This window comes from Octopus bimaculoides, chromosome 3, assembly GCF_001194135.2.
Source record: "Octopus bimaculoides isolate UCB-OBI-ISO-001 chromosome 3, ASM119413v2, whole genome shotgun sequence".
Taxonomy (NCBI): Eukaryota; Metazoa; Mollusca; class Cephalopoda; order Octopoda; family Octopodidae; genus Octopus; species Octopus bimaculoides.
In genome coordinates this window covers 141,546,608-141,561,415 of record NC_068983.1, presented here as the reverse complement: position 1 = coordinate 141,561,415, position 14,808 = coordinate 141,546,608, and the positions used below count along the sequence as shown (strand labels likewise).

At 34.3% G+C, this 14,808-nt stretch overlaps 1 protein-coding gene across 2 annotated transcripts in view; it reads left to right on the top strand.

The window, feature by feature from the left end:
* Nucleotides 1-14,808, top strand: part of LOC106867184 (MAM and LDL-receptor class A domain-containing protein 1) — a 47,277-nt gene that overhangs the window by 14,312 nt on the left and 18,157 nt on the right. For both annotated transcript variants that reach the window (XM_052966592.1, XM_014911983.2), the window contains 8 exons: nt 847-966; nt 1,436-1,786; nt 5,578-5,736; nt 5,951-6,280; nt 7,971-8,108; nt 8,597-8,899; nt 9,873-9,986; nt 12,013-12,160. In XM_052966592.1, coding sequence (XP_052822552.1) covers nt 847-966; nt 1,436-1,786; nt 5,578-5,736; nt 5,951-6,280; nt 7,971-8,108; nt 8,597-8,899; nt 9,873-9,986; nt 12,013-12,160 — 1,663 coding nt within the window. The remainder of the gene's footprint in view (nt 1-846; nt 967-1,435; nt 1,787-5,577; nt 5,737-5,950; nt 6,281-7,970; nt 8,109-8,596; nt 8,900-9,872; nt 9,987-12,012; nt 12,161-14,808) is intronic.

Sequence of the window (14,808 nt, the reverse complement as noted above, 5' to 3'; positions counted from 1 at the left end):
TCACCATTTTGAGCGTGGCCGTTGCCAGTACCACCATTTTGAGCGTGGCCGTTGCCAGTACCGCCTTACTGGCCTATGTAGGATTTTCGAGCGAGATTGTTGCCAGTGCCCCTGGACTGGCTTGTGCGGGTGGCACATAAAAGACACCATTTCGAGCGTGGCTGTTGCCAGTATCGCCTGACTGGCTTTCGTGCGGGTGACACGTAAAAGCACCTACTACACTCTCTGAGTGGTTGGCGTTAGGAAGGGCATCCAGCTGTAGAAACTCTGCCAAATTTAGATTGGAGCCTGGTGTTGCCATCCGGTTTCACCAGTCCTCAGTCAAATCGTCCAACCCATGCTAGCATGGAAAGCCGACGTTAAACGATGATGATGATGATGATGATGATGATTAAATTTGGTTACTAACACAAAAAATATTAAAAGAAAAAGTCCCTAGGTATCACCCTTCAAGATAAATAATCAGATGCCTGTATTCTGAAATATGTAAACTTGAAGAATATTGAGAGTGTAATCATCTGATGTCAGCTGTGATGGACAGATCCTTTAGTATGGTTGAATGATAAATGACCATCAAAAATGATAATTTATTCATAGTTCAGCTTTGGTAGAAGAGCCTAGACACAGGGAAAACCTCAAATTATACAGTAAAGATACCTTATAGATACAAACAAGTATAAAACTGGATTTATTTTGGAAAACTGGATTTCTTTTGGAAAACTGGATTTCATTTGGAAATTTCCAGTGAGTTTAGTAGTTTGAGTCTGCTCACAAATCTCAAAGCATGAAGAGTAGTCAGAAATAATTGAACTAACTTATTAAATCAATTTTTTGCATTAATTGCAGAATGGAATGTTAGCTGTAATTTTAATGAAAACACTTGCAATTATGATATTGAAAATAATGAGATAAGTGGTGGCTGGAGAATTGAGAAGATATCTGATCTGGAAGATCATTCTAATTATGGTAATTATTCATGTTCTTGATATTTTTATTTCAAGTAGAAATAATAAAATGTTAATCAATAGACACAATCATATACAAAACCATGTTACACTAAGCACATGGATGGCTGTAACTTTGGGAAGAAAAGCTTGTAAAAACGATTGATGTCAAAAATGAAGATTTGCAGTATCATAGGATGAATTGCTAGCTAAAGATTTTTGTTTAAAAATTATGAGAACAACATTTATAGACTTGATCACTGTGGTAAATGCAACTAAGGCATCAAATCACTTAACTAAATTTTAAAATTCTTTCTGTGATTGTTTTTCTTATCTTTTAGAGAAACTGAAATAAGTTTTTTGATTTTCAATTTATAATTGCTTAATTTGGAAGTTATTTTATTCTGTAAATGTATCTTAGCAAATTGCTGCCCATTTGTCAAGAAACAATGAAAGTGGGAATAATCATAACTTTCCTGTCTATTTTATAGGAGATTATTTGGTATTTCATAGTAACTACAATACAGTGAATAGAAACTCCCTGATATCGCCTTTCATTGATATTCCGTTGTTGAAAGCCAAAGTTACATTTTATTACTACATGCCTGGGATTGCAAATGGTGAGCTACAAGTAAGATTTGTGGAGGATGGACTTGAAAAATGGTCTTCTAAAACTCCATATTTCTGGCAAGATTTTGGAGACCATGGAACTAAATGGCAATATGGTTGCATGAATCTACCAAGTAAAAAAGGAAGAATCATATTCATTGGCTTTTCTGGAAGGTTAAAAACTTCTAAAATCGCTCTTGATGATATTGTCATTGCTGAAGGCCTTTGTCAGAGTAAGTAGATTTGATTTCTATCTTTACAAGACAAGTGATGTTTGGATATTTTACATCTGTGTTGTATTTTTTAGGAAAATTTTCTCATATTTCATTTAAGTAAGTTTAATTCTTTCCTCAGATCTTTATACTTCCACTGCTAGGAAGACTTTGAAAATAGATCTGTTCACTCAGGGCTGATCCAGGCTTAACAGCAATATATATTATCTATTCACACCATATGTCCATGTTTACATGTCTTTTGTGCAATACGCTGAATGATAATTTTAATGCTTAATTGCTTTCTTAAGCCTCTTCTGTTTAATTACTTTAAGTCTTGTAAAGTTAAGCATCAATAGATGATTAGTATTAATGATGTTGGTTAAATGCAGATTGAAGATCTCTCTGCTTGTGTGTCATTTTAATGTCTACTTTCATATCTTTTCTATGGTCATTAGCAATACAAATGAAATAAAATAGTTATAAAAAGATGTAATTGAAATTAGCTTGCATCTGTAACTTTCAGATAGTTGACCAAACAGTGTATTAAATAAAACAAAATTCAAAATTAGCTGCTATACAAGTTGACCCATACATAAGGCAGCATTTAATGTTACATTGGTGTCTAAATGCTGCTTGAATTCTTGCATGACTATTTATTGTCTTTGCACAGTTTCTAATGCTGGAGATGTATTACGGTGTCAGCTGTTCACTACCAGTGAACTAAGGTAACACCCCTTATTTTTCGAGCATCATCTTGAGTATTTGAGCAGTTCCAAGCAGTGCTGTTTTCTGAAAGTGCTCCACCCTTATTGCAGTCCTTATTTGTTCCACATACTTCTCAAGATTTTTGCTCACTGTTCCCAGGGCTCCAGCAATTATTGGCACTATCGCTACCTTTTTCATCAACCACAACTGCTTAACTTCCCAAGCTAACCTGTCATATCCCTTGACTTTTCTTTCTTCCTTATCACATGCCTTGTTGTCAGCTGGGCATGCTATGTCTATGATCCAGCCTAGTTTGTTTTCTTTCTCACTTAAGACTATGTCCTGCTTCCTATTCTCTATCTCATGGTCCCACTGAATCATAAAATCCCATAGGATCTTTGCATTTCTATTTACAATGATGCCTTCAGGTTTGTGGTCATACTAATTTTTTGCTCTGTCAAGTCCATACTTGTTGCAGAATGTCCAATGTACAAGCCCGGCTATATTGTCGTGGCGTCTCTTGTATTCCTTCTGGACTAATGGAGTACATTGGCTGGTAATATGCCATACAGTTTCAACGTTTTGTCGTCAACAGATTCTGCACTTATCAGTTTCTGCCGTGTTGTCTATTCTGTATTTTATGTAGTTTGTTCTTAGTGCCTGCTCTTGGGCAGCACAGATTAAAGCCTCCGTTTCCAGTTTTAAATCACTTTTAGTCATCCACAGTCATCTTTTTTCTCTGTCTGTCTTATCTTCAACATCCTTATGAAATTGACCATGCATTCTTTTTTTACCCACCTATTTTCAGTTTCATTCATTTTCAATTTCTTGTGTAGTGCTTTATCTTTGCAATCTTTCATCCTACACAAGCCTGGCCTTCTTAATTCTAATGATAGCGGTTCTGTGGCATTTTTTACATATCATGCTATGTTCTTTTCTTCTGCTCTAATACTGTGTTCGCATCCAATCAGTCCTCTTCCTCTTCGTTTTCTTGGTACATACAGTCTGTCTGTGTCACTTTTTGGGTGGAGTGACCCATATCTAGTAATTAACTTCTTTGTCTTTCTGTCTAAGCTGTTTAATTCGTCTACTGTCCATGCAATTACCACCCAGGTGTTGATAGCTTCAATCTTATTTTTAGAGAGGATGTAAGAGAGAAAGAAAGAGAGTGAGAGAGAGAAAAAGTGAGAGAGAGAAAAAGTGAGAGAGAAGGGGAAAGAGACAGTGAGTGGTGATAGCATTCGTTTTGTGTTTTTAAATGTTTATCACACGGTAAGAGAAGTAGATACATAGAAACATATACACATTGTTAAATCAAAAGCGGGAGAGAAGAGGGGCACAAAGGAAGTGAAAGAGAAAGAGAGAAAGTAAGAGAGACAGTTCATACATAGATACATAGACAGCAAATATTGGTTGTCAATTTCACTTTGCATTACCACAAATGATAAAATTAACTCACAAATGGTTGAATACTCCACAGACAGGCATAACATTACCGTAGTTCTCAGGGAGAATCAGCCTCACACAGAATATGATAAGGCTGGTACCTTGAATTACAGCTACAACTCGAGACATATATTTGAATGTATTTGTGTGTGCGCGTGTGTGTGTGTGTGTGTGTGTGTGTGTGTATGTATAGTTTAGGTTAGTTAAAACATGTTTGCAATAATAAGTGTCACGTGGTGGAAATAAACGCAGTTATCAAACTTTCATTTATAAATCCATTTATTATTTCATTCTTTTGCATTTCAATTTGCACATTTGTACTCAGACATTTTCAACAACTGCACGCCAAAAGAAATGGAAAAATGAGTAATTTTATCTCCTAAAAATTCTGACTGCTTTGCAATAAATGAGAAAGTTCTTAATATTATACCAGAGGCACTTAAAACGTACTTAAGCACAGATTCAGTGTCTGGCAATAATGAAGAGGAGGTTCAGATCTATCTGTTTGAATTCATAAACTCACTCACTCCATCCGGTATACCTCCTCATCACCTCAACTTAAAAGTAGGGGCTATTGTAATGCTGCTAAGAAATCTTTTGATCAGTCAAGGATTATGTAATGGAACTTGCATGAAAGTACAAAGACTTCATGAACATTGTATAGAGGCATCATTGGTAACAGGCTCCAACAGAGGTCATACAGTTCTAATTCCCAGAATTAAACTTAGCCCAAGTGATGCAAATAATCCATTAACACTAAATAGACTTCAGTTTCCACTTCGACTTGCATATTCAATGACAATTAATAAGGTTCAAGGGCAAACATTTGAAAAACTTGGAATACATTTACCTCAACCGGTATTTTCTCATGGTCAATTATATGTCGCATTTTCAAGAGCATGTGCTATGAACAATATAGTAAGAGTTATGACAATCAATTGAGATAACAGACAAAGCCAAAAAACGTGGTAGTGACATACACACAAAATATTGTATAGCATGAAGTACTGTGAAGAAGACCACTGCACCAGCTAGCACCACCACCACACCAGACACTCCGTCATTACACATCCACATTACACCTTTAAGATCAGGGAACCAGTTAGGTGCCCAATGGATCTCTCTTGGCATACCAGCAAACCACAAAATCACACCAGTCGGCATCACCACTACCTCCAAGCCTGCATTCAATCATTTTCTAAACACTGAAACCTTTTTTAAATGAATTGTGTATTATTAATGTGTAATCCCTATAGAGCATGATGCAATTACTTCATACAAAAATTGTGATGATTATGATGATAATGATGGTAGTAGTGATTGCTTGAATGATATGTAAACAGTCTGAGAGTGAATGTGGATTTTATGGTTGTTTTGTCATGGTTTGTTTTCCAGTTGCTAATTTGAACAGGGGGCGCAGGTCCTCCTGTAAACCTGTAGTTTTCTGCTAATTAGGGCTTCAATGCCTGTTCGTTCTCAAAACAGATCATTACCTGCACAACCACAATGTCCCTCCTGCCAATACAAGAGTTTGGTGTTGTCTTCTAGGAAATATACATGGAGTCATACACTGAAGTTGAGCCATTCAGTTGCAAAATTCTTTAATAAATTTTGATACTTCTACCATTGTAAGAAAATGTTATTATTTTCTATTGTAGCTGGGATCACAAATCATGTGTGCACCTTTGACAACCCATTACTTTGTAAATACATAATTACTTGTATGAACCCCAGTGAATATACGTGGAGGAGGATTATTGGAGGAACACCAACAAATGGAACAGGACCTGACACTGACAATTCAAATAGTAAAGATGGTAAATTGTTTTTGTTTTAGTTAACTTCTTTTTTAATACAAAATTTGTAATCAGATACATTTTATAATGGACTTTCTCTGTACAAAAATAGAAAACATTAAATGTAAAATATTTCTTATATATATGTTGATCTTTAAATTTAACATTCAATAATATTGTCTAAATTGTTAATAAATCACTTGTGAATCAATTATTTCATATTTTGTTTTTATAGGATACTATATTTATGCAGAATCTTCTTATGGAAAGCCTATTGATACTGCAGAGTTGAAGTTTCCAGTTTCTAATGTCAAAGAAAAAAGTCTGAAGTTTGCATATAGTATGCATGGAAGTGGAATTGGTCAATTATATGTAAAATTTAAAAATAAATCTGATGAGAAAATAGTATGGAGAATGAAAGGAGACCAAGGATTATATTGGCACAAAGTGTGTTTATTTATTGAATATGACATAAATGATATCATCTTCATTGCTGAAAGAGGAGACTCCTACCTGGGAGACATTGCAATAGATAATGTCTCTGTTGAAATGAAAGCATGCCCTGGTAATACTTAAATATTTTGTCTTTGCATGTATATGTATGTGTGTGTGTGTGTGTGTGTGTGTGTGTGTGTTACTGTCTTGCTTGACATTGTGTAATACTTGTAAATGTATGTCACTATCATGCAAGCATTGTCCTTAGTTTCCAGTCTTCTGTGAAAACATGTCTTGCCATGAGGGAATATTACTTTACTTGGAAACAGATTAGGGTTGGTGACAGGACGGACATATGGCCATAAAAATTCTACCTCACAAATTCCATCTGCCCCATATAAGCATGGATAAATGAACATTAAAATGATGATGATGATAAATATCAAGTTCAGTTATTATTTTATATAGTTTGATGAGATGTAAGCTTAATCATGTTGACTTGCCCTAAATACACGACATGTAGTTGAAGTCTTCAAGTGGGGCTTTCCAGATCTAATGGCTTTAGAGTCCTACATATATAGCTGGCTTTAGATATAACTTACCATCACCAGTTAACTGTCCAAAATTGCTACGTAGATATTAAAAATAAAACATTCTCCCTTTATTTTCTCTAGCTTATGCATATGTAAAACCTCAAAAGGGATTAAAATGGTTAGTCTATAGACTTCCTAGAAAAATGTTCAGAATCAAAGAAGAGAAACAGTAACAATCAAAACTGAAATTAAAGTCCAGAATTCTAATGGCAGTTGTCTACACTTTTGCTACATTTATGGTATATTATATTCTTTGTTAAGAGTATTGAAAATAGATTTAATTCCCTATATTGCTGGTATTACTTTATTCATTCATATTCAGACACTGAAAATATGTTTGAGATGAAGTCTCCTCAAGCTTTTGTGAAAGTAAATTCAAGTGTCAGCTTTAAATACAAAATGACAGAATATACAAAAGAGATTGCAGTGTTTACTTATGGTGCTAAGTCAAGAAATAACATTTGGTCTTCAAATTACAATAATATTACAGAATTCACTACAGCTTGTATAAATTTCCAATTTTCACAGGAAATAGGGCTGGGCTTTCAGATGACTGCAAATGCAAATACATCCATGAAGGAATATGCTTATTTGGATTATATTTCCATAAGTAATATAACATGTGAATGTAAGATTCATTTTTCCATTCTAAATGCAATTCATATATTACAGGTCTTTTGTATCCATTTTATATGTTTGAAATTGTAGAAAATTTTTAGCTGCAAGTAATTATTTACAGAAATGGATTCCCTATTAATACAAACCAAGTAGTCTTTATAAGAAATTGTTGGCAAACTGTTAAAAGATATAGTAATGAAGTGCAGTGGGGATGGAATATATATTTTTATCATAATCTTGAAATTCGTCATTTGAAACTGTTTCATAATAAACTGTTTATTTGCTAAATTTTATCAGTTTATTGATTGTAATAAACATAAATGCAAACTTTTTGCATAATTAATGTTTCATTACAATTATCAATATATATTCTTTAAAGCATCAGAGCACAGCCGGTTTATTTGTGCAAAATTAGCCATGGAAGCAATAATTATTGTTGCTGAATCACTGATTTCTATAAAACCTATCTGAGAAACAATAAATAAATAAAAATCTGAAATTGCAAGATGAAACTTTATACTAACACTTAAGAATGAGTCCATTAAACACTGCTAGTGTAAAATAATTTTTGGCAATTATTTGATCTTTTACTGATCTTATGAATTTCAGTAACATTCTTCAGCTGTGATTTTGAAGATACAAATATGTGTGGTTTTAAAAGTTTCCCAGAAAGAGATTCTTGGACTTTAAGTAATGGTTTGTCTAGTCAAAGACCAAAACTTGATCATTCAGAAAGAACTTATGAAGGTAAAATATATTTTGATAATTAAACTCCTTGCTGTTTATTTTTCTACAATAGCATATGTTGGAAATGACTGCAACAACTATTACTCCTAATGTATATCAATCTTTCATTTTTATATGATTTGATCTGTGATGTTCAATTTTCTTAGTTCAAATTACTTCTCAATCTATGCTTGACTTCTAAATGCATTTCCATTGCACACTATCTTCATCTAGTATTCACTCTCATTACTACAAGCATGTTCTCAATCCACTTAATAATTAACTTATACAATGGACAGTACTCAAGTAATTGCTATTTCATCACTGAAGAATAAGTACTGGTTCTTTTCTGTTTCATTACTGTATCATATCATACATCTTACACTTATGCAGGAAAAAAAAACATTTTCTTACTAATGAATGAATTAATTTTAAAAGCTTTTTTCACTCACTTTAAATGCTTGGTCACAGATGATGAAGATGTTTATAATAAATATTTTATTTTTTAGGTCAGTATGTGATGTCAAGTTCTAGAGGGTTAAGTCGTCTAGAATTACCTACAATAACCATAGAAGATACTTTCTGTTTGAACTTTTATTATACATTCTTTGGTAATGGCAATGTATCAGTCTATAACAACGATACTTTCCTAATGGGTCTTTCTAAATTTGATGTTGATAACTGGAGGAATGTCAAAATTACTCTACCAAAAGGAAGACACAATATTTCTTATATATACTGGAAAAACAACACATATGGAACTGTGGCATTTGATAGTGTTTCAACAACCCCAGGAAAGTGTTCGCATACAGGTAAGACCAAGCAAATCTTTATTTTTCTAGATATATTTATTGTGAGTAATAAGCAAAAAATATCATTAAAGAGGATATGACAAGTACATGTGTACACAAATATACAAACTGGCTGTAATAGTTCATACTTTCCATTTGCAATTTATTTATATTTCAAAAAAAAAAAAAAAAAAAAAAAAATAAATAAATAAAAATAAAACTTCTATTTCAATCATATGAAACCTAACAACACTTAAAGGATGGTATGCATAGAGTACAAACAAATCAAAAGATCTAGCCTCATTCAGCAGTGTTATTAAAAGATATGTCTCTCCTATCTACATTTAGTTGACTATCTTCAAATTTAATTGAATTTCACGAGACAATTATACTCATCTCCTGTGTTTCTCTTTAAACAAGAATTTAAACTAGTGGGCCTGTGATGAAAATCAGGTATTTTATTCTTAAAAATGTACATTGTATCAGGCTGGATTTTAACTTCAGAGTATTTTTCCTAAAGAGTTGTTGGCACTCCGTTGCTTACGATGTCGAGGGTTCCAGTTGATCTGATCAACGGAACAGCCTACTCGTGAAATTAACTTGCAAGTGGCTGAGCACTCCACAGACACGTGTACCCTTAACATAGTTCTCGGGGATATTCAGCATGACACAGTGTGACAAGGCTGACCCTTTGAATTACAGGCACAACAAAAACAGGAAGTAAGAGTGAGAGAAAGTTGTGGTGAAAGAGTACAGCAGGGTTCGCCACCATCCCCTGCCGGAGCCTCATGGAGCCTTAGATGTTTTCGCTCAATAAATACTCACAACGTCCGGTCTGGGAATCAAAACCATGATCCTATGACCGCGAGTCTGCTGCCCTAACCACTGGGCCATTGCACCTCCACTAAAGAGTACTTACACAATGATTGATAAGTATTGACAGCAAGCACTATATACTATTATTAATGTTGTTATTTTTTTTTCCATTTAAAAGACTGTGGGGAAAACTGGAAACTCTGTAATAATAACTACACATGCTACCCTTATACAGCAAAATGTGATGGGATAAACAATTGCCCTGATGGAGAAGATGAATCTAATTGTACAAGTAAGTTTTATGTACATTTAGTTTTGTTCAAATATATCTTTTCTGAAAAAGTGATAAATTCCCAAAATTATTTTTAGGTGTTAGGATTATCATTTAACAAAAAGAAAAAAAGTTTAAACATTCATTTCAAGAAATATTATTTTCATGATGATGATGATGATGATGATGATATTTCTCATCATCTTAATTGTTACCATCTCAGCCATCACTAGTATCAGAATAATCACAACCATCAAAACTACCACCACCATCACCAGCATCACTACAATTTTCACTGTCACTGCCATCACAAGCATCACCAAGCCAGAAAGAGCAGCACACCCAGACTACAGCACTACTTCTTATGCAATTTAACTGTTGTATGTTGAAGTGTGTAATATGGATACACTGATAGGTACAGACATGGTATACCTGTATAATGAAGAAGAGTTAATGAGAGAAATGTGGAAATGATATATGACTTGAGATGAAATGAACTGGCAAGTGACGATTTATTCTCCATTATAAAATACAATGATTGCTATACATAATATAAAATAACATAACAGGTTACAACAAAGCTGTGTGAGCGACTTCATGGTTAGGCTGGATTATTGATCTTGTAAACATAGAGGCAGCTGCTGGTCTGTTGGTTGTTTGATGTTCATACAACAGTGATGTAGGCAGGGGTCTGGTGTAGATGAAAGTGGAGGCTGGCTGGTGTCAGATACATTGTTGCCAGAGACGAGTAGCATGTGGATAGTGGCATGTGCCAAAGACAAAGCTTAGTCAAGAACTATCGTTCTTATAGAGATCAGTAGTCTCTTAGAGCTGGTGATTAATTTCCTGCGTAAGGAAAAATGAACTGTTGCACCAACACGATTGGACGGCTGGAAACCAACCAATATGAACTGCAAATTTGGCTAATCACAATGTCATGTGACCTGCTGGAACGAAAAGGCTTGAGGAGCCGAGATCCAGGTATTTAAGCCTAGATGAGTCAAAATGAAAACATCTCATACATAATGACAGTGTAAATCACTTCTGCTACACATGGAACAGGTAGATCTGCAAGTCACACTTCATCATTCAACTGTTTACTTGAATGCAACAGGTGTGCTCAATAAAAATTAACCTGCATTTAATCAACAAAAGCAAACACCACCACCACCACCACCACCACCACTACCATTGCCGCCACCATCACCACATCATCATCATCATCATTTTCATTTTCTATCAAAAGGGTTATAATATCTTAAATAGAAATTAGTGAACTAATTTGTTTTGGAAGTGTGAAAAGCCTTTCTTTTCTTTGTTAATTTCATGAGAAAAATCATTAATCTGACACTTTACGCTTGTATATTTGAGTACAAAACCAATTTTTGTAGGATAGATGAAACAAGTAGTTGAATTCACTTCAAAATATTACCGTTACTTATTCTACTAATTATAGTGAAATGAAAAGTAAAGCAAATTCTCATAGTATATCAATATTGACTATAAAAACATAAAATCAAAATATGTAATTATTTTTCCTTGTTGCTCTTAATATCACCACTACTTCCACTGCTCTTAGGCAAGGAATCAATATTGCAACTGGTATTAATGCTTTAAGAAGTAAAAGCTAGTAGAACACTTAACTGCTCATATCTAATTTCATCTCTCAACATTTTGACTTAAAATCATACCAGAATCAACTTCACTTTTTATGTATTCAGGGTTAATACAAATAACACTAGCAACAATTTGAAATTGAATCTAGTCATAAAATATCAGTAATTGAACAAGCATTTTAGTATAAATCTAGTAAATGTATTTAGGTTAAAAATAGTTAACAATGTAAAATAAATACTTAATAGATTTTAGTGTCATCTCTCATTAAACTGAACTTAAAGCAGTTCCACAGGGATCAGTTGTACCATTCATATCTCCAGGAGCAAATAACATACATCAGATGAATCTATCACCTCACCTTCAAAAAATGGTTTCATCCCAAACCCAATGTAACCAATATTCCACTCCAAATTCTTCTTTATTAATACAGGTGGAAAACGAAAATTTAGATTAGTTGGTGGCCAAAGTTTGCTGTCGGGAACAGTGGAAATGCTTAATGGTTCACAATACTCACCAATATGTGCATACAGATTCTTACTGGAAGGAGCGAAACAGATCTGCTCTGAATTTGATGTCAAGTAAATATTTTATTGTATATTTATTACAGCTATTTATAATGTTAAAAATGATAGCTTTTTAAAGCAAACCCACAATTTTGACTATATCATTACTAATTGTATATATCATCATCACCATCATCATCCTCATTGTTTAATGTCTGCCTTCCGTTCTGACATGGGTTCGACAGCTTGACAGGAGCTGGCAATTCAGGAGTCTGCACCAGACTTCTTATGTCTGTTTTGGCATGGTTTTTACAGCTGGATGTCCTTCCTAACACCAACCACCCAGCAGGGTATATACAATAAAAGTCAGGCATTAAAAATAAATATTGTGGGCAATTCTTTTGATTCAAACCTTTCAATGCAATGATCCAGCATAGCTACAGTCCATTGACTGAAACAAGTAGAAAGATAAAAGATACATTAAAAAACAGTTGGTATTTCATTTAGAATCTACAGATAAATACCCTTTTTTTGTCATAAAGTATTAACTTTTGCCTGAATTTTCGTCTAGAATTCGACTCTCCTTCCATGACCTACTGTCTGTATTCTCACTTATGCTCATCTTCTTGTACCTTTTGAGTTTGCTCTAGCACTACTTTCCTTTTATCTCCTTCAAGCATGAATCTCCTCTATAGCAAGACATTTGAGTTTGTTTCTCTATCATACTTTAGCCTTTAAACACCTGTGTTAAACCACCCACTTCCAAATATTCCCCTCTCAAATATTCCCTCTTAGTAGTAGGATCTTCTTTCCTTTCCCTTTTCCCTGTCACTTCTCTATCATGCAAATTACATGACAACCTCATTATTGCTGGTATCACATAAAAAGCACCAGTACACTCTGTAAAGTGGCTGGCACTAAGAAGAGCATCCAGTCATAGAAACATATACATACACACACACATACATACATACATACATACATACATTTGCCATGTTGGACCACTGAACTCAACACGTTTTCATTCTCTCTCTATTTCTTCTTCTTCTTTTCTATTGAAATGTAAAAGACTTTTCCAATTTCCCTGAATGTCAAATATACTTGCTTGTTGTTCCTATCTTCGTCTTTGTACCTGTCTTCGTCTTTGCTTTTCTATAAATTTGAACTACATACATACATACATACATACATACAGAGATATTATGTATGTATGTATTATGTAATACATACATAATACATACATATATATGCATTGTATATATTTTATATACAATGCATATATATACAATATGTATGTATACTGCTGAGGTGCAGTTAAAAAGGTAGCCATTTTTCCTGCCAAAACTAATGCTGCATGAACAAAATACTTTGGATAGCAGGTGATGTCATCCTTTCTGTGCATACGTGAAAAATTTCGTGTCTGTAGGCCATGTCAGTACCTGGCTGTTATGCTTTGTCTAGAGATGTGTAGTGCATGTTCGTCAGATTTTCATTTTCACTAAATGTATCAAGCTGAGATATTGAATCAAGTTTTGCCAAAAGCTTGGTGATACTAAAGATCAAATCATCCAGAGGATTAATTAGACCTTTGGTAATGATGCCATCAGCAAAACTCAGATCAATGAGTGGTACAACTACTTCAAACATGGCCACATTACAGTGGAGAGTGAGTCACACACAGGTAGGTCATCTACAAGCTGAAATGAGGAGCTGATTGAGAAAGCTCATTGAAGACTGCCATATAACAATCCTTGATATTGCTCTCGAAGTGGGAATAAGTACAGGATTAGTGCCTATCATTTTAATGGAAGATTTGTGCATGCAGGAAGGAGCAACTCCATATGGAAATCGTTCAGGATATGCTGGCTTGTGCAGATCATGACCCAAATTTCATGAAGACCAGCACCGGTGGTGATGAGACATGGGTTTATGGTCTGTGCTTATTGCGTTCAATCATCTTCCATGAAAATGAAAATTCGATAAGTGTGCACTACATGCATGTACTCTAGGAGTAACAGCCAGGAACTGAAATAGCTTACTATCATGAACACTTTTGAGAATGCACAGTAAGGGTGGTGTCACCTACTGTCCAAATTATTTTGTCCATTCAGCATTAGTTTTGGCAGGAATAAATGAAGTCAGATACTTGATACTTTTGAACACACTACGTAATATATATAGTCTACAGATGAGATCCAGAGATTCCCAGTACAGAAGACACTCTGAGCCCCCAGAAACAGCTGTTGGAATTATAACACCTTTATTCCATTCTTTTAATTTTCTCTGTCAATTGTACTTTGTGTATGTTGGATCTATTAATATAGATATCTATATATTTGTATTTAAATATTCATTGTCTTAAAGTTTCTTTGCTTTCTCTCGTTTTGCATCATCATCATCATCATCATCATCATCGTTTAACGTCCGCTTTCCATGCTAGCATGGGTTGGACGATTTGACTGAGGACTGGTGAAACCGGATGGCAACACCAGGCTCCAATCTAAATTTGGCAGAGTTTCTACAGCTGGATGCCCTTCCTAACGCCAACCACTCAGAGAATGTACATATTTACATATTTTATATCCAAATTGTGTTATTTAATATATCTAATTTGTTTATCCACATAATTTTCTCTCTCTCTCTCTCTCTCTCTTTCTCTCTCTCTTTCTCTCTCTCTCTCTCTCTTTCTCTCTTTCTCTCTCTCTCTCTCTCTCTCTCTCTCT